General features: G+C 31.0%; 2 protein-coding genes across 2 annotated transcripts; both read left to right on the top strand.

Moving 5' to 3' along the window:
• Positions 1–919: 919 nt before the first annotated feature.
• LOC104903830 (cation transporter HKT1;5) lies at positions 920–10,005 on the top strand. Its single transcript, XM_010691954.4, has 3 exons — positions 920–2,252; positions 7,784–8,035; positions 9,609–10,005. Exons 1-3 carry the CDS (start codon positions 1,144–1,146, stop codon positions 9,808–9,810), a joined length of 1,563 nt encoding a protein of 520 aa, XP_010690256.1. The 5' UTR covers positions 920–1,143; the 3' UTR covers positions 9,811–10,005.
• A 570-nt stretch (positions 10,006–10,575) lies between these two features.
• Positions 10,576–12,866, top strand: LOC104904169 (uncharacterized). The gene is made up of 3 exons (XM_010692364.1): positions 10,576–11,613; positions 11,714–11,968; positions 12,795–12,866. Exons 1-3 carry the CDS (start codon positions 10,576–10,578, stop codon positions 12,864–12,866), a joined length of 1,365 nt encoding a protein of 454 aa, XP_010690666.1.
• Positions 12,867–19,433: the final 6,567 nt, after the last annotated feature.

Raw genomic sequence — 19,433 nt, 5'->3', positions numbered from 1 at the left:
ATATATATGTGTTGAATGTGGTCCTAAGCTTCAATCTCTGTAACCCCAAACTAGTTGGAGATTATTAACTTGTTTCTGTTATGTTCTTTCATTTTCTCTTCTTATTTTCGTTATTTCGAAGTTCATGAAATGATATTAATTAACGTGGTGTCTAAATATCAGATTGTTTTCTACTCACGCAAAATACAAAGTATAATATATTCATATTAGTAATTTTCTATTAGTACTTATCAAGAGATTTGATACTATATGATGACTATTCTTTTTTTCATTCTCGAATTTATACATATCATTTCCCTACTTTACTCTTATGTCAATAATAACATCTGAGATGCTAATTACATTATAAAGTGAAAAAGGAGGATCTAGATAGATTTTGATGTATTGGGCCTTGAGGGCCAAAAAATGGAGACACACAAAAACTTCAAACCATAGATTTAGATATTCTTTAATTATGTCGTTTTTGATTAGTTTAAAACAATTTAAACATTAAGGGATGGGCTAAATGCTTTACCGTACCCTCTTTTCCCCAACTAAAAGTAATAAAATTTTCGCTTTCAATTTCTCATTTTTATCCCATGTTTATATACATATCAACTTCATGTTACTTAAAGCATTGAAACCATGACAAAGCGAGTCTGCTGATAAATTCTCCCTCAGTTGTTCCCTCCCTTCAAATTCCTTCCCACTAAATGTAGGAAAATCAATTAGATCTTTCATTTATACATTCATTTAACCATCATACATCACTGTTATAACAAAACTTTAGTAAAAGGACAATTATTTTATCATATCAACATATATACACTTCATCCCCTTGTGATAGATAGATCCTCTATCAAATTTCATTGGACACCAATAATACGAATACCCTACCCCACCCTCTTCATTGATAATTCTACAGTTTACACGCTGTTCACTCGTCTCTATTCCCTTTATGCATTCCCAATTTAGGTGGACATAAATTTATTGACTACTACTTCCTACTATATATAGTTACGTAAAATTATATTAGAACCCAACAAAACCTACATTATAATATAATATATACAACTCGTCAAGCCTTCTCCCCTCAGAAAAAAATAGCTAATTAATCATAGTACTATAGCAAAAAAGAAAAAATCACACAAAATAATCCAAATTATGCAACTTCTTCCTCATACCCATAAAATGATGGAGAAATACTTGGTTTTCCTACATGAGAAATTAGATGATTTATTAAAAATCTACCACAAAAAAGTAGAACCATTTTTTAGTCATCTCTTTGAGTATTTACTATTCCAAATAAACCCATATTGGCATCACTTGTTTTACTACATATTAGTCTCTCTTTTAGGCTATATCTCCTTGAAAGGTTCGAAACAGAATTCTTCTGTTTCTTCAAACCCTCATTATGATCTTGACCTCATATTTACGTCGGTTTCGGCTACGACCATCTCAAGCATGTCCACCATTGAAATGGAGAATTTCTCAAGTACCCAACTTGGAGTTCTTGTGATTCTCATGTTCTCTGGGGGTGAGGTTTTCCTATCTCTCCTCGGCCTTCAAATACGAAAGCTTAAGCATAAGAGGAGAGCGCGAAATCATGTGTTAAATCCAAGTCCTGCTTCTGAAGGTGATGGTATGAAGTTTAGGTCATTGAGGGCACTTAATCATGTGGTTTTAGGGTATCTTTTGGTGTCCCATATTTTAGGGTATAGTTTAGTATCCTTATATTTTAGCATTGTTCCAAGTGCAAGTAATGTCCTTGCAAGAAAAAAGATAGAAACTCACTTTTTCTCTCTTTTCACCACAGTTTCAACCTTTGCAAATTGTGGGTTTATCCCTACAAATGAGAATATGATACCATTTAAGAAAAACTCTGGCTTACTTTTGATACTCATACCACAAATTCTTATGGGTAACAAATTATACCCATCTTGTTTAAGGTTAGTAATTTGGGTACTTGAGAAAGTTACCAAAAAAGAAGAATATAGTTTCATGTTGCAAAATCATGGAGGTTTAGGATATGGGAATTTGACATCAAGTTACAAAGCTTTTCTTTTGGGTATTACAGCAATTGGACTTGTTATGGTCCAATTTGTGGTGTTTGGTATCTTGGAGTGGAATGCTTTGGTGTTGGAAGGGCAAAATGGGTATCAAAAATTTGTTGGTTCACTCTTTCAAACTGTGAATTCAAGGCATAGTGGAGAGTCCATTGTTGATATCTCTCTAGTTTCACATGCTACACTGGTGCTCTTTGTTGTCATGATGTGAGTCTCTTTCTCCTTCTTACTCTTTTTCCTTTTTTTGTGGTCCATCATGTCCCTCCCTCCTGATTGTTTTATCAGTAGTACTTTTATTTTATTTTATTCTATAGTAAGTTTTTATGTTAATTGATGTCCTTCAGAAAAAAATAATACTACCTTTTATGCTTAATATTATTAATAACTCTTCCTAATAAAGAATCTCTATATTGAGATGTTTTCAAATGTTTTTAAATACATACAATCAACCCGGGTTTAGTAAAGTGTAAACTTTTGACACACTTAGCTTCCAAAAATTATATTACTCTTTATGACTCTTTTTGTGTTCTTCATTGTTAGAATCTTGTAGTAAAGATTCAAAATTTTGTCTTCATTAGCTAGGAAGAAGATATGTATTGTACGATTTTATTAGATTCGTATCGACGAATTTTTAGAACGATTTAGGCGTACTTGAATATATTAGTGGTCATAAATGTAATGTGATGAGAGTAGTACAACATAAGCTAGAGGGAGTGCATGTGTTATGTCTTACCCAAGTGTTTACTTTTTTGACATGGATTAGGATTAGATTTTGATAAAATTGGCATATATATGAGTGTTTTTTCAAAATAATATTATTATAATATAGAGTAGTTTCCAGAGAATTTGTAAAAGGATATATGATTTGTTCAATCATTTCAAAGATGAGTGAGAAACTCTAAGGGTGATACCAAATGGATAGCAAAAATCACAGTAGACCCCTTCTGATCTTATCAACTTCATAATGGTGCGTAGCCAGGTGGGATAGATGCTCTTGTGTGTGCATGTTAACCATCAATCGGACTCTTTAGACGAAGTAATATTTTATCACGTTACTCTTACTAGATTTTATGTATGATAAATAGGAGTATGATGTAGGTGGGTTGGGGGGACCGAGTTGCTAATTAAAAGTTTTACGTGCCACAAAGTCGTGAAATCCATGCATAAAATGTTGTTTTCTTTCTTTTTCAAGCAAATACAATGAATAAGCTATAAGAGCCAACTGGCATATATGTTAAAATGATATATAGAAGAGATTCAATCATATTTATATAATAATATTGAGTATCTGCTATATATTCGAAGACCATTAATTATTTGTACACTATATAGAGAGAATCTTATGAAATGAAGGATAGTTCATGTATAATTTTCATCTAATCAAACCAATTATGCAACAACCAAATAATTAACTTCAATAAACACACACATACCAAATAGGCGAGGAGAAGACTTTAAGGAAACTTATTATGTGGACCACTTCCTCAAATTCTAGAGGTTTTAGGTTCGAGTCTCACCCCTAAACAAGTGTTAATATAGATTATAGTACCTAACAATTTTATTCTATGTAGTACTACTACAATACTACAACATAAAAATCTTAAAAAATAACAAAATTATCACACTCCTATTAGGATGCTATTATTCGTTGTATCTATATAAATATATTAAAATGCGTTCCTAAACAAGGAACGGTACCACGTGTCATTTTTTCTATGGGCGTTTTATTTCATGTGCTTCATGTACAATAAAAAAGAGTTAGAAATTGCATAGTATAAGCTTTCATACTGTTATTATGACCTCAAGTTCATATACTAAAGTCTTAACCACTAGACCAAGTGGTATTTAGTGTTATCATTTTAAATTACAATATTAATAAATGAAAATTTTCCTTATTCGGAGCATATATAGTCCGGGCCTAATAACTAGCTTATTACATTGATTCTGTAACCTGTAGGGAGCTTATATTTTTCTAGCAACAAATTTTAAAAACTTAATTAATCAGCTATTAACTAGCTTATAGGTGAATTATGAAAAATAATTTTGGTCAATTGTGATATACTCCCTCCGTTTTATTTTAATTTACTCACTTCATTTTGGGGGAGAATCAATGAGGAAGTACAAAAAGTATGAGAGAGAAACTGAAAAGTGAGAGAAGAAAATAAAAGAGTTGGTTAAAATATTAAAAAGTGAATGACATGAGTGGAAAAGGAGGAGAAAGTAGATGTGATATGTTACCAAAAATAGAAAAAGCAACAGTGTATAGATTAAAAAGAAAGGGACTAAAAAGAAAAGTGTGTAGATTAAAAAGAAATGGAGCGAGTAGTTTATATGAAAGTGTATTTATATTTCCTCCTCTTCTATTTGTTCACACGCAATTTTTTTAAAAATAATTTTTAATGTATACATTTAATTATTATATATCTACATGGGTAGTAGAGAACTTTTTTTTTTTTTACAAAAAAGGATATTTATAATATTCAAGTATCCTGTATGACCCTAGATAATAATTTTTTCATGAAATTTTATGGAACTGAGGGAGTATCTAGTATGACCTTATACATTAACTTTTTTATATGGACTAGTGAAATTGTATGGTCAAAATTTTAATTCTTTATATACAACTAAAAATATGGGATACTTTTGTACTCACTCGGTTTTCTTTTGTTGTTCCTATTTAAAATTGGTTATTAATACCAACAATAAAAGAGAATTAGTTACAGAGCTGAAAGTGAAATGAACTAAACTAAATTGAATTAAACGCCATTCTAAACTAAAAAAAACAGGATCTGATACACCTTGACCCAAACCCTATACCTTTCTTTAATATGGTTTGATCTCATAACTAGGTCATGGAGATAAATCAATTAGGTTGCTCTTATTGAACTACATCAACCATAGTGATATTGGGATAGACTTTTCCAGTGGCACGAAAACTCAATATTATGTATATGTAAATAGACATAAAAGTGATTCGCCCTCTCGCATTTGTTTTATCCATGAAGCATTTGTATCTCTATTATACTACCTCCGTTTCTTTTTAATTGTTACACTTACACTTTTCACGCATGCCGATGTATTACTTTGAGTCTTTATATCTCTAATTTTGTATTTGTAAAAAATATAAAAACTACATATTAATAAAATACATACTAATGAACTAAACAATCCCACATGACTATGTTTTTATTCACGTATAAATCACAAACGTGGGTCAAAGTGCAATTTGTGAATAGTGTAAAATGTCAAAGTGTAACAATTAAAAAGAAACGGAGGTAGTATAAGGCAACACATGGGGGACACCAAAAAATAGAAAAAGAAAAAAAGAAAAAAAAAATAGAGGATAACTAACTATTTCATTTGAATGAAAAAAGGAGGGAAAAGTAAGATATTTAAACTAAACATCAGTTTTTTGAGAAAACAAAATGTAAAAACAATTTTTCTACCCAATTAATTTTATTTTCTACTTCATTTGTTATCACACGTTATCGCACGCATTGCGTGCAAGTAAGACTAGTCACTGATAATATCAGATAGTTCAGCTACGCTTTTCAGAGCACTTATGCATATCTATTGCAATGTATACCTAGCAATTGGAGAAATCTTTACTATGAAAAGAACTAAAGAATAAAATTAGATACTCATAATTGTAGAATCAAAATTTTTAGAGGTCGTTTAAAGGTGACAATTCTTTTAACTTGTTCTCAAATTTCTAATGCTTGTTAGGCCTCTGGATGAGTACCCTGTGCGAGAATACTTCTAAGGAAAAATTATTATTATCATGAGATTTTTGAAATGCGTCCCCAAAAAAAATATCAAAAAAAAAAGCATAGAAAATAATTATATGTAAAAAAATTATAAAAAATACCGAAATTGGTACTCATGTACAAAACTTTTTTGATAGATACATTTTTTTTTTTGATATATTATAAAAAGTTAGAACATCCTTCTCTTAAGTCTCAAACAAGTGTTTTGATGGGCACATGATTGCATGTTCTAAAGGACTCTTTATTTAATTTACATTTTGGCATCATCTAAAGAGCTCTTATAATTGGTTAGAAACGAACACTAAAAATGAGCTGAAATTTTATTTTCCTGCTATCACTATATCACACTATTATCTGTCAATGGACCACTTGGACCTTCTTCACAAAATCAGGTAACTGGATAGAAATAATAGCCTTAGAAATCATTCAATCTACGCACGTTAATAATTATTTTGGCCCCATCCCAGAAACCTAGCGTTTCCTCACACTTAAGAAAAAAAAAAATGTTCGGATGTTTTAGACGGCGATTTTAATTTTGTTACGGATGAATATTCATAGATGTAATACAGTCGTGCACGTAGATGAAGCCATTTAATCTAAACGAGCTACTTTCATAGTGGGAGTCCAAAAATCAATTTTATCATTGTATCAATTACATTTATTCGTAATTGAATTAGAGTCGAAAACAAAAATAGCCGAAAAAAAGAAAGAGATTATTTTTAAATTTGGTTGTGAGACGAGAAATTAGGTGATTTTTTTAATTTTTAAATTTTTTTCTTCTTATTATCAGTGTGTTTATACTTGTTAAAGCACATTACTATCTCACAACTCTTGGATTCTTAAAAGGTAGTATAAATATATAAAAGATTTAAATTTCATACTCTATACGTGTATGACATTGATTTTGAAATGATTGAACCAAATGTTTGAAAAGGAGTTCAGTCTTTATTTCACCTCATATATGTTGAAAATTCTCCTTTAGGGTGTGTTTGTTTCCAATGATTTTTGCTCAACTCAACTCAACCAAACTTATTTTGTCATGAATTTAATCCAACTAAAATTCATTGACCACAAAATTAACTTTTATAAACCTAACTTATGGTACTTATAAATTGAATCTAGGTATTCTTGGCCTCAAAACTATTTCATTTGAACTATTATCTCTGAACATAACTTATGAGATTTATAATTACTAACATTTACTTATGTAAACAACTTAACTTTCTATCCTGATATATAAATGAAAAATCATGTGAAATAAACTTAAACTCTTATATGCTTAGAATTATAACTCTTCAAATCAGAAGTTCTAAAATTACCCTAATTTCATATCAATATATCATGATTAAATTGGCATTTAATCCGTTTCATTTTAATCTACGCACTTACACTTTTCACGCATGTCAATCCAAAATTTTGAGGATATATATCTTTAGTTTTGTATTTGTAAAAATTATAAAAATTACAAATTAATAAAATACATGTTATGATGAATCTAACAAGATCCCACATGACTATATTTTCACCCGTGTATAAATCACAAATGAAGATCAAAGTGAAATTTGTGAATAGTGTAAAATATCTAAGTGTAACCGGCCATTAAAATGAAACGGAAACAGAGGGAGTATTAGATATTGATAACAATAAGTTGAATTTGTGTTTCACCTAGTTTGAAATCCATTTGCATCAAATTAAATATTTTAGTCAATCAACATCCGAACATTTTACATTATTTCTTCCCAAAGAAGTAATAATATAAAAAGTAAGACCACTATTGTCATAATATACTATTTCTATTATCTCTTAAAAAGGTTCGAATTTCTATTATTTAGTTTTAAAAAGAAAGGTGGAAATTGTATAGATGTGAAAGTAGTATATAGTAGTACATATAATGATAAAACTAAAATATATATATTCGAGTAAATTTATGACCAGTGTGCATGCATAACGCATAAATGAATAAATTCGCAGGTACCTTCCATCTACCACCACATTCGTACCGATCAGCTACAACAAGGAATCAGCATTAATTGAGAACAGCAGCCAATCACAGACGAGTAGGAGTAGTAAAAAGCAAGGGAGTAGCATCCTTGAGAATCTCAAATTCTCTCCTCTTTCTTACTTGGCTATCTTTGTCATACTCGTCTGTATCACTGAAAGTAAAAGTTTGAAGGAAGATCCTATCAATTTCAGCGTCTTCAACATTATTGTTGAAGTAGTCAGGTACTTATTATTATTATTATTATTCTCTATCAATTCCAAGATCCAACAAAATATATTCTCTATGATCATTATCTAGGGAATAATACTTTCATATATTCATTAATTTATTACTACCCTTTATGACTTTATACATCTATTTACACACGCAGACACAAAAATTGTCGTAAAACTCAGGATTATAATTGATCTACCTAGACTACTTGTATAGTTGTATACAGGGCCGTCTCATAAAATTAGGGGCCTTGTGCTAAATTAAATTATAAAAATTACATTTTTTTTGGTGAATAGGAACAGATGGGAGGGTCATTAATGGTCTTTTTTGGAGAATAGGAGGAGAAGAAACACCAAATAAAAAAATAAATAAAATTTGCATCCAACATTACACTCTATAATATTGGAAATGAATAGTTTTTAATTAGAGTTAGGTTTTTTTTCTCCTTAAAATGACAACTAATAGAACTGGGCCCCTTATATTTTGGGGGCCCTGTGCAGTTGCTCACCCTGCACATGGCCTTAGCCGCCTATGGTTGTATATGAGTAAGAATACTTTGAACTAGATACATGCAGTCATGCATGCATGGAGATTAAAAATTACAATACACACGGCCCGTTTGGTTAATGGTTATAAATAGTGGTAATGGTAATGAAATTTAGTGTAAATTTGTAAAGATTTTCACATACATGTCCATAACCATGGGAATGAAACTTTATCACAAAACATGGGTTTTCCTTTATAAATTTTTCATTACCACCTAATACCACCTTCCCAAGTGGTAATGGATAGTAATGAGATTTTAGGAAGAAATGGATATCTTGTGATTAAGTAGCATTACCATTGGTAATGACATTGGATTTCTAGTACAAATTTTCACTATAATGCATTACACCATTCCCACCATTATAACCTCTTACCAAACGGGCCGTCAAGGTAATTGATCGTCATAAAACGAGTATGTTTCCAAGTTTGATAATAGACGGATTGTATTTATTATATCTCTTGTATATTTTAATGAGACATCTCACATGTATTACTTACACATATAACATAGGGTATCACCAAATCAACAATAAAGTATAAGATCCATTTACGAAGATATATATGGAGCATTTTGCATATAAGCAACAATATTTCCTATCTATTTATTAACAACAAAACTTATACAGTTTAAATTAACTTTTAATGTCGGTCGATACAAACAAGTAACACTATTACCGGGTTAAACAAACCATGTGATAATGTGAACCTGCCAATAGCCAACACTCAATAGCTGTTTTTTCAAACAACATTTGAAATACACTTAAATTATATATACATTATATGATCATTTTAAAACAAATTATTTTTAACAACTGATTTGTACTATATTGTCTCCTATTGCTAGAACAACAAAAATAAAAATAAATTCAGAACAATAATTCTATCAGCAGATTCTAATTTTGTTTTACTCGTATCAAACAGCTAATCATATTCTCATTATCCTTAAATTTGTCGAACCTTGTAACTTATAGAAGTAACTATAATTTAAAATAATTAGGGTAAGAAATACTAAGAATCTTGGATTTTGTTTTGCAGTGCATATGGGAACGTGGGATTCTCAATGGGCTACAGTTGTAAACGAAGACTTGAAAACTTCAGCAACTGTAAAGATTCTTGGTATGGTTTTGCAGGTCGATGGAGTTGGGAGGGGAAGTTCCTCCTAATTCTGGTCATGCTTTTTGGAAGACTTAAGAGATTTCACTTCCAATCAGGAAAAGCATGGAAACTTTCTCTTTAAGTTATAACACTTAACTTTTTCCTTCTTTTATGAAGCAAAAAAAGAGAAAAAAAAAAGTTTTGATTTGAGAATGTTCAAGGCACAAGAGTAAATTATCTAAGTGTCCCAAATGAGGTTTGTATATATGAAAACCAAAAAAGGTAAATGTATATTTTTTGTGTGAAAAAAGGTAAACGGAAAAAGGATTAAGCTCAAGAGTAAATGTATGTTGGTCTATTTTAGATATTGTTGAGATCCCCCAAAAAACTCACATGGTCACAACTCACATATAAGTATAAGTGTTATCCCACATCGAAAATAAGATGAGAAAAAGCAACTTACAAGCAAGCTCATCTTCTCCCCAAACACCTCAAGTGAGAGTAGGCACCAATTCCAAGAAACAATCCACGTGGAGGAAAATGAGAATCTAGGATCCTATCTTGGCCTTCCCTTATCACATAAAAGGCCTTCGAGAGCTCAAGTTCAATATGTGATTGATAAAGTGAGATCTAAACTGGCCAGGTGGAAGACTAGGTACCTCTCGAAAGCAGGCCGCTTGTACCTTATTAACTCTACCCTGTCCACCATCCCAGCTTACTATATGCAAGCCGCCTTTCTTCCCTCAGCATCCCTGAAAGAGATCGACTCTGTTTGTAATAACTTTTTGTGGGGTGATACCAGACAAAAGAAAAAAAATCCACCTAGTGGGAAAAGATAACACATTCAAACCCAAAAATAGGGGGGGGCCTAGGCATCAGAGACCAGGAGAAAGCTAATAGAGCTTATATGGCCAAATTAGGGTGGAAAGTTTCCCAAGCACCTAAGAATCTTGCTCAGGAATGCATTAATTCGAAGTATATCTATGATGATAAAGTTACCAAGTTCTCCAATGGCTCTAATATCTGGAAAAACATAGGAAAAGGCTGGAGGCTACTCCAAGATAATTGCTTTTGGAGCCTTGGAAATGGTCGGAAAATTAAACTATGGGCTGATAACTGGCTAAGCATAGGCTCGCTTACATCCATCATTCAGGGCCCGCTGATGCCTTATGAGGAAGAAATGATGGTCTCTCACATTGTAGTTAATGGCAAATGGGATGTTAATCAGCTCTCAATGGTCCTCCCCCATAGAATCCTCGATAGAATCCTCAGTTTTCACCCTCCTTCCGATGAAAATCGGGACGACATGCTTATACCCTCCTTTACCACCCTTAAGGGTTTTTCTTTGGCAAGGGCTTATGAGGCCCAATTTCATGGCCCATGCATGAAGCTGGACTGGTTTTGGAACCACCCCATGGAGCCTAAATTAAAATTTTTCTTTTGGCTATTATGGAGGGACCAGATCCCCCATAAATGGCTTCTGTACATTCGTCATATTACTCCTAACTCTAATTACCCGAGATGTGCTTCCCGTGGGGAAGATTCCGATCATGTCATCCGAGGATGTACGTTTTCCCAAGATGTCTGGGCACTCTGTACACAACCTTTGCACTTGATTGTCCCCTTAGTAGATTGGTTACAAATGAACTTAGAGAGTGAGGGGGTCTTTAGAGGGTATGCTTGGACGGACATCTTTCCTTACCTATGTCATGAATTATGGAAAGAGCGTATTGAGTGTGCTTTAAAAGGGAAGAACCCAGCCCAACCCTCAGTGGTCGTTGACCGCGCAATCCCTCTAACAGCCGCTAGGGCCCAAGCATACTACCAGACCACGAGTATTGAAAATTTGCAAATTTTTAGTCAATCTAGCCCCTTCATAATTGAAAACCAGGAGATGTACATCAATGTGGACGCTTCATTCACTCATATCAATGAGAATATAGGGGTAGGTGGCGTTGCTCGAAATAGGTGGGGGGAGTGGGTAGTGGGTAGTGGGGTTTAGCCAAAAAACTTATGCTTGTGATTCTTTTATGTCTGAATTAAAGGCCATTGAACAAGGGCTCCATATTGCGAAATTACATGACATTCATCCAGCTACTTTATATTCGGATTGTCTACAGGTGATTAATCTCCTTTGTAATAATGATGGTTTTCTTGACAATTATATGAGTGTGTTGGAAAACTGCCAAAAGCTGTGGAAGGACCTCCCAAATTTGAAGATTAAGCATTGTAAGAGACAACACAACAAGATCGCAGATGCATTAGCTAAAGCTTGTCGTATTAGTAAGGATAGTACAAATGTAACTAGGACTTTCCCCTCCCCTCCTAGTATTTGTATGAGCTTGTACCTTTCGGAATATATGAACACTTAATTGATATTTGCTAGTTACTTTTTTCACCAAAAAAAAAAAAAAGGTTAAGGAGCTACTCGTCTCCGTGCTTATTGGTTTTAAGACGGAACCCCTTTTGGGCTTGTAAGTTGTAAAAACTCTTCTCCTTGAATGTGTGCGACCCAAGTCCAGTTGAGATATCTGAAAAAATATCTGGCAGTCATGGCTATCGAAAATATTGACCATGTCAAGGACAAATTAGGGACTTATCTAATATAAATTTCCCCTACCTGCTCCATAGATGATCAATGAACCATAGATTGAGTTCGAGGGTGATGATACGAACACGGTCATGAACCACATTCGCCCATTGCTGGCCTCAACTTAATATCAATTAATGTCAAGTTTTATGCATAAGAATAACCAAATAATATTTTAATGCACCCTCAAAAAAAATTAGTCTAGGTTGGTTCATGAAATAAATAAATAGACTATTTTTTAATAATATGTTATTAAGCAATCAATATTACAGGGAACCTAATAGGTTGTTCAAAATATCTAATTACTATTAGAACAGTTCTTTAAGTCTTTATTAGCAAAAAATACCATATGGGGGTGGTGAAAGCATTAACACAAAACAATCATAATATCATGCATGTATATGTAAAATATATAAAAAAGAAATAAAAGGGTTAGAATGTAAAAAGGAACGATTTTTATATTAAAGATCTACCTCAAGAAAGAAATAATTAGTAACTTCAATGTAAAAATAAAGGATTTATTCAAATACCTTCAGGATTTTGGGTCTGAGAAATTGAAAACCTCCAGGACGAGCAATCGTGAAGCCAGAAGATATGAACTTGTGTGATCAATGTCTGAATGTATTTGTTTGTTTTGTTTTGTCACAAAATATGTGTTTTGTAGAGATTTTTTGTAGGTGTATTCATAAAAGTGTCGGAGTGTTGTATCGAAAAAATGTGCGTAAAATCGTGCCCTTGATTCAGGAAATCAAGGCCTATTTATCGGAAATCAAACTCTGCATGTCAAGCAAAGAGTGCGTCAGGCACACGTCTCTGTGTGACACACAATTATACGTGTCAGGCGCACATTAGTGCATCTGACGAATCATGTCCTATCAGCTGTGCACACGTGGCACCATGAATAAATATCAATCAAATCATAATATATAGACATGGATTTCCAAACCCTAGAAATAATAACTACTCTATCATGAAATAAATAATGAAATCTAAATCTACAAGGAAAAGCATAATCAAAGAAATCAAGGAAAGAAACTAAAAGAATTAATGAATTAATGAAAAAGAATAAAACTAGGGTTCACACTAAAAACTAGAGAGAAAGAGAGGAGAGAAAACTAAACTAAGAATAACATGCTGGGAGAGGGGAGAGAAAAAGAATGAAAACCTAACCTAAATAATCTTCACCTAATATGACTAGGAAAGTAATTTACAAGATAAGAAAAGTCTTAAATAAATCATTAATAGGCGGATTAGTGATCCGCGCGTACGCATGGAATATCCAGCAGAAACAGTATAATCTTTCGAAAGGCATAACTCATTGACTAGAAGAGAAAGAGAGGAGAGAAAACTAAACTAACAATAACGTGATGGGAGAGGAGAGAGAAAAAGAATGAAAACCTAACCTAAATAATCTTCACCTAATATGACTAGGAAAGTAATTTACAAGATAAGGAAAGTCTTAAATAAATCATTAATAGGCGGATTAGTGATCCACGCGTACGCGTGGCATATTCCAGCATAAACAGTACAATCTTCCGAAAGGCATAACTCCTTGACTAGAAGTCTCCTCGGGGCGTGCCACCTATCGTTGGAAATCTCTTCAAGTCTAGTTTCCAAATCTGATGGAATTACTCGATTTTAAGAAGCACATCAAAAGTTATGATCAGAAGAGTAGACGTGACTCTTTTTCCACATTTCTTCTAATGATTTTCCGCTGCGTTTTTGCTCAAACTCGTACTATGACATATCCATACGATCCTTATTCATTGTAGCTTCTTTCCACGTGCTCCTAATCCTCAAGTTTAGCTAATCATACTCCAAATACGTTATCAATCCCTGAAATTCATCAAAAACAAGAAAACATACCGAATAGGAGTAGAAAATCATAATTTAAGAATATAATGCAATAATGAGCCTAAATATGAAACTAAATGCTCTAAAATGCAACCTAAATGCACCTAAAAACTATATATAAATATGACTTATCACTCTCCATACCTGATAATTTTCAGCTTTGATGAAAATCTCCATTATGTTCTTCCAGTAGGAGTGGAACTTGCCATTGAACATTGGTGGCCTCTGTGTAGAGTACCCTTCTTCCAGTTTCTCTCTAGTATTCATATTTTTCAATATCTTGAACTCAACGGGGTTTCCTGTATTTTAGAGTTCCCGCTCTAATACCAATTGTTGTATAATATGAGCACTATAAGAGGGGGGGTAAATTATAGTGAGAGAATAAGCATAACTTTTTGCGGAATTAAAAGCTAGTTATGGAACGCACAATGGAAACACAAGAGATTTTAGCGAGGAAAAACTTCCTAGTCCCAGTTAGGAAGAAACAACCTCGACCACAAAGGACTTTAATAACTCAAACTTTCCACTATAATAGGCCAACAGCTATGTTACAAACCTACTAATTCTCTAGAGCCACAACCTGAGTTCCTAAACTCATATTCCCAACACCATCATTTCCCTCTAACTGTTGTTCCTCTCAAACTTCACTCGAAATTACTTTCTCTTTCCTTTTCTCTTGCTTCACTCAAAGCTTTCTCACACTTACATGAGTTCGCTCAAACCCATTAAACAAACAAATACTATTTATGATAACCATGGAACATTAAAAACAACAGATTGTAAATAAATATTCTCTTGGAAACACGACACTGACACTTAGACAACTTAGGATTTTAAGCTATGTCAGACACAAATTGGTGTGACTACTAAAAGTCATACACAAATTAATCTTGGGATTGGACGCATATTTATAGTAAGTAGCCATGAATTAATTTTTCACTAATTAATCCACTAACTCCATGATCTCCACTAATTAACTTCAATGGAACTAAGAAGCTAACCCACTAACTCACTTAGAATGTGTAACAATGCAAATTATGTGATAAGTGGTTACTTGGAGAATAATTAAACAATTAACAATAATCTAATTGAGGAAAAATATATTTTTCACTTATTTTAAATATCTCCTAAAAGAAATTCAGATTTTTTTTTTAAAACCGTGTTATTTAAAATAGGAAAGCTAAGATTTTAAAAATAAAATAATATTTTTTTATTTATTTTCGAATTAAAATAAACTAATTAAAATCTTTTCCTAACTAATTTCCTAAAATAGTGGATCTTAGCCTAATTAAACTAGGACTCCTAAATTTCTTTTAATCGCTTAACAGTACTTAGGCGCTTAGCATTTATTAGGTTCTGGTGTTCCTAATTTAGTTTCTAAGTCAGTTCCCAACTGAATTTCCTAAGCTGTGCCAGTATCTGTTCTTGTCATGGGAACATAACTTAGTTCCTTTGAGAATTCAACACCAAACATCTTATACATGTACTCAACCTTAATATGAAGAATATAATACACCCTAATGTATTCTAATCTTCATTCCGAGCTTGATTCTTCATCTTAGGAACATCTTCACTTCGATCTTGATTAATTCTCCTTTATTTAATCTTCAATCAACTATTCTCTTTATTCTTCAATGAATAACCTAGCAACATTATCATACATGAAATAATACAAATATATCTTTTGTGGTTAAGTCATCTTCAAACTTAGGGTCAACATAACTTTTGCTATGTAATTTAGAACATTACAATTTTTGTTCCATTGGATAGTGCTCAAAATATGCTCTGAAATAAGAACTATTTATAATATAGTTCTACAACTTAAGAAATAGAGAGCACCACATAGGATTCTCATGTCATTAATTTTTATTTCTAATATTTTTAAAAATAGATTTCTACATAGATTGAAATATACATAAGAAGTTCTAGATAAGCTAAAATTAGAATTTGATTTTGCATGAACAACCTAGATTATTATATTATGTAAATTGTGTATGTATAATTTTTGCTACGTAATTTGAAATACTATACTACTTTTTGTTTCATTGAATAGTGCTTGAAATATGCTCCGAAATAAGATCCATTTACAATATAGTTCTATAACTTATGAAATAGTGAGCGCCACATAGGATTCTCATGTCATTAATTTTTATTTTAAATATTTTAAAAAATAGAGTCCTACATATATTTAAATACATAAAAGGAGTTTTGGATAACGAGAACTCTTTTACAAAAATAGAGTTCTACATAGATTTAAATACACATAATGAGTTCTAGATAAGCTAAAATTAGAGTTTGATTTTGCATGAACAACCTAAATTATTATATTATGTAAATTGTGTATAACTTTTGCTACATGATTCGGAATATTATAATTTTTGTTCTATTCGATGGTGCTCAAAATATGCTCTGAAATACGATCTATTTACAATATAGTTTTACAACTTATGCAATAGAGAGCGCCACGTAGGATTGTCATGTCGTTAATTTTTATTTTGATTATTTTTTAAAATAGAGTTCTACATAGATTTAAATACACATAAGTAGTTCGAGATAAACTAAAATTAGAGTTTGATTTTGCATGAACAACCCAAATTTTTATATTATGTAAATTTTGTATAACTTTTGCTACATAATTCGGAATATTATAATTTTTGTTTTATTCGATAGTGCTCGTAATATGCTCTGAAATAAGATCCATTTACAATATAGTTCTAGAACTTATGAAATAGAGAGCACCACGTAGGATTGTCATGTCGTTAATTCTTACTTTAATTATTTTTTAAGATAGTGTTCTACATATATATAAACACACATAAGTAGTTCGAGACAAACTAAAATTAGAATTCAATTTTGCATGAACAACCTAAATTTTTATATTATATAAATTTTGTATAACTTTTGCTATGTAATTTGAAATATTATAATTTTTGTTCCATTGGAAAGTGCTCGAAATATGCTCCGAAAGAAGATCCAATTACAATATAGTTCTACAACTTATGAAATAGAGAGCGCCATGTAGGATTGTCATGTCATTAATTTTTATTTAAAATATTTTAAAAAATAGAGTCCTACATATTTTTAAATACATAAAAGGAGTTTTGGATAACGAGAAATTAGAGTTTTTTTTTTAATAAACAACGTAAATTATTATATTATATAAATTGAATATAATTTTGTTACCTAATTCAAAACATTATAATTTTTCACCATTTGATAGTGCTTGAAATATTCTTCAAAATAAGACTCATTTACAATATAGTTTTACAACTCATAAAAATATATTTAACTAGATGAATGTTAAGGCATTATTTAGTCTTTCATTTAGATAATTAAATATAATAATAGTTATAGTATTTTATCATATATAGGTTCAACTTACAGGATTAAACATATTATCTTTCAAAACCTCAGTTTTACGAGTCTGGATCTTCTAGAGTTTTAATAAAATTCTACAAAGTAGAGTTGCATATGAACCATATATTTTAAAATCAAGAGCGTGTATTGGTGAAAGGGGGAAATAAGGGGGTGGATTTTGATGAGAAAATATAGAGTGGATTTTGGAAAGATAATATATGAGCTATTGATTTTTTATTTAATGTTTATATTGCTCAAACTCTATGTTGTAGAGTTCTTTTAGAACTCTAGAGGATCCAAACACTAGCCTTACTCAACTGAACCAAGATAATTTAGTATTCCAAAAAAAATTATTAAGGAGATTTTTTTTTGTTACAGCAAAATTTAAAATCTATAGCGATATGATGAAAAAATTAGAGTATGATTTTACAAAAACAACCTTAGAATATTATAGAGAGCTCCACCAAAACATGACATGTTATTCTTTTTAATGTTAATTTTTTTAAAAAAAAATAGTGTTTAACATAGATATAATTACATATAAGGTGTTTCAATAAGTGAAGATTGCATTCTGATTGTGAATAAAAAACCTAAATTATTGAACTATGTAAACTGAATATAGCTTTTGCTACATAATTCGCAATATATAATTTTTTTTTTACCATTGATAGTGTTTAGAATATTTTTTGAAATAAGTTTCATATACAATATAATTTTACAACATGAAAATATGTTTATTTAGATGAACAAATACGTATTATTTATTATTTATTGTAAATACATATAAAATTAACTATAAAAATAGCGTATTATATGTAACAATAGCAATTATGCTTTTCAAGATCATACTTTTAAAAAATGAGTTATATAAAGATAAAAAATACAAACATATAGTTTTGAACCTATAGCATAGCATGATACATTACATGAAGAATCAAATGGAAGTTTGTGAACTACATTGCAGAGGTATTAGGCAATTGACTAATTATTTTATTCCTAGAATATTTTTTATATATATAATTATTTATGTTTTTATTTTTCATATACCTATATGTCATTTCTTATTCTTTTATCAACGAACTTAATTCTACTAAGACTAATTGAGAAATCAAGGTTCGAGTTTCTAGACTATTTGAGGTCATAGATCATAAAAGAGGGGAAGTTTGATAAGTATTGATATGGTCATGATTGATGTGTATATCTTTTCTCTTAAATAGTATTTTTATTAATAAAGGTTAGTTCTATATTTAATTTAATTTATTCATGATACCATAATTATGATCTTCTTTTTTGCTTTCCCGTCTTCTATTTTATATGCATTAGTATTTTTGTGCTAATAACTAGAGGTTAAAGTTGTGGCAAACACTCATATTTTTTCTCTATTTTTTTCGTCCTGCATTTACTAATTTTTACCCTCTACTTTATTCAAATATCATTCGGGTATTTTTCATGTTAAAAATGTGTTGACTATTGTTAGTCATACCAATTATTGGGATACTATTTAATAATAGACTTAGCTACAATATTCAACTGAACATTAAAAATATAAAAGTTATATATCACAATAACAAATCTAGAAATTAAAGCATAACAACAAATACTTTTTTTGTCTTTTTCTAATGCAACAATGAGTTCGGGCATGGTTTGTAAGAAAATAAAAAAAGGGTAGTAGCATAGAGGTTTAAAGTAGAGTAGGGGATAAGTTAATCCTTAATAAAGTAAACGCAACTTTATGAGGCAATTTGAGTAATTAATGATGGTTTTATTAACATAAAGTAAAAACGATGTTGTCAACTATAGTTGCTTTTTTAACCAAAAATAAAGTGCAGATAGATGAAACTACTCAAAGTGGTAATTATTGCAATAGAAAAAGAATAGAGAACTTATTAACAATTGGGTTGAAATATCTCATTTCACATCAATAAAAAATCAACAATGTTAGCAAAAAAATTACAAAAATAAAA

Source organism: Beta vulgaris, chromosome 9, assembly GCF_026745355.1.
Source record: "Beta vulgaris subsp. vulgaris cultivar EL10 chromosome 9, EL10.2, whole genome shotgun sequence".
NCBI lineage: Eukaryota > Viridiplantae > Streptophyta > Magnoliopsida > Caryophyllales > Amaranthaceae > Beta > Beta vulgaris.
This window is presented reverse-complemented; position numbering and strand designations above follow the sequence as displayed.

Bases quoted from the DNA above. Each gene is read 5' to 3' on its own strand.
- LOC104904169 (XM_010692364.1), top strand. From the start codon at position 10,576: ATGGCCAAATTAGGGTGGAAAGTTTCCCAAGCACCTAAGAATCTTGCT. The intron at 11,614-11,713 runs GTAGGTGGCGTT...TCTGAATTAAAG, and splicing joins ATATCAATGAGAATATAGGG to GCCATTGAACAAGGGCTCCA. The intron at 11,969-12,794 runs GTAACTAGGACT...AAATACCTTCAG, and splicing joins TTAGTAAGGATAGTACAAAT to GATTTTGGGTCTGAGAAATT.
- LOC104903830 (XM_010691954.4), top strand. From the start codon at position 1,144: ATGCAACTTCTTCCTCATACCCATAAAATGATGGAGAAATACTTGGTT. The intron at 2,253-7,783 runs GTGAGTCTCTTT...ATAAATTCGCAG, and splicing joins GTGCTCTTTGTTGTCATGAT to GTACCTTCCATCTACCACCA. The intron at 8,036-9,608 runs GTACTTATTATT...TTTGTTTTGCAG, and splicing joins ATTATTGTTGAAGTAGTCAG to TGCATATGGGAACGTGGGAT.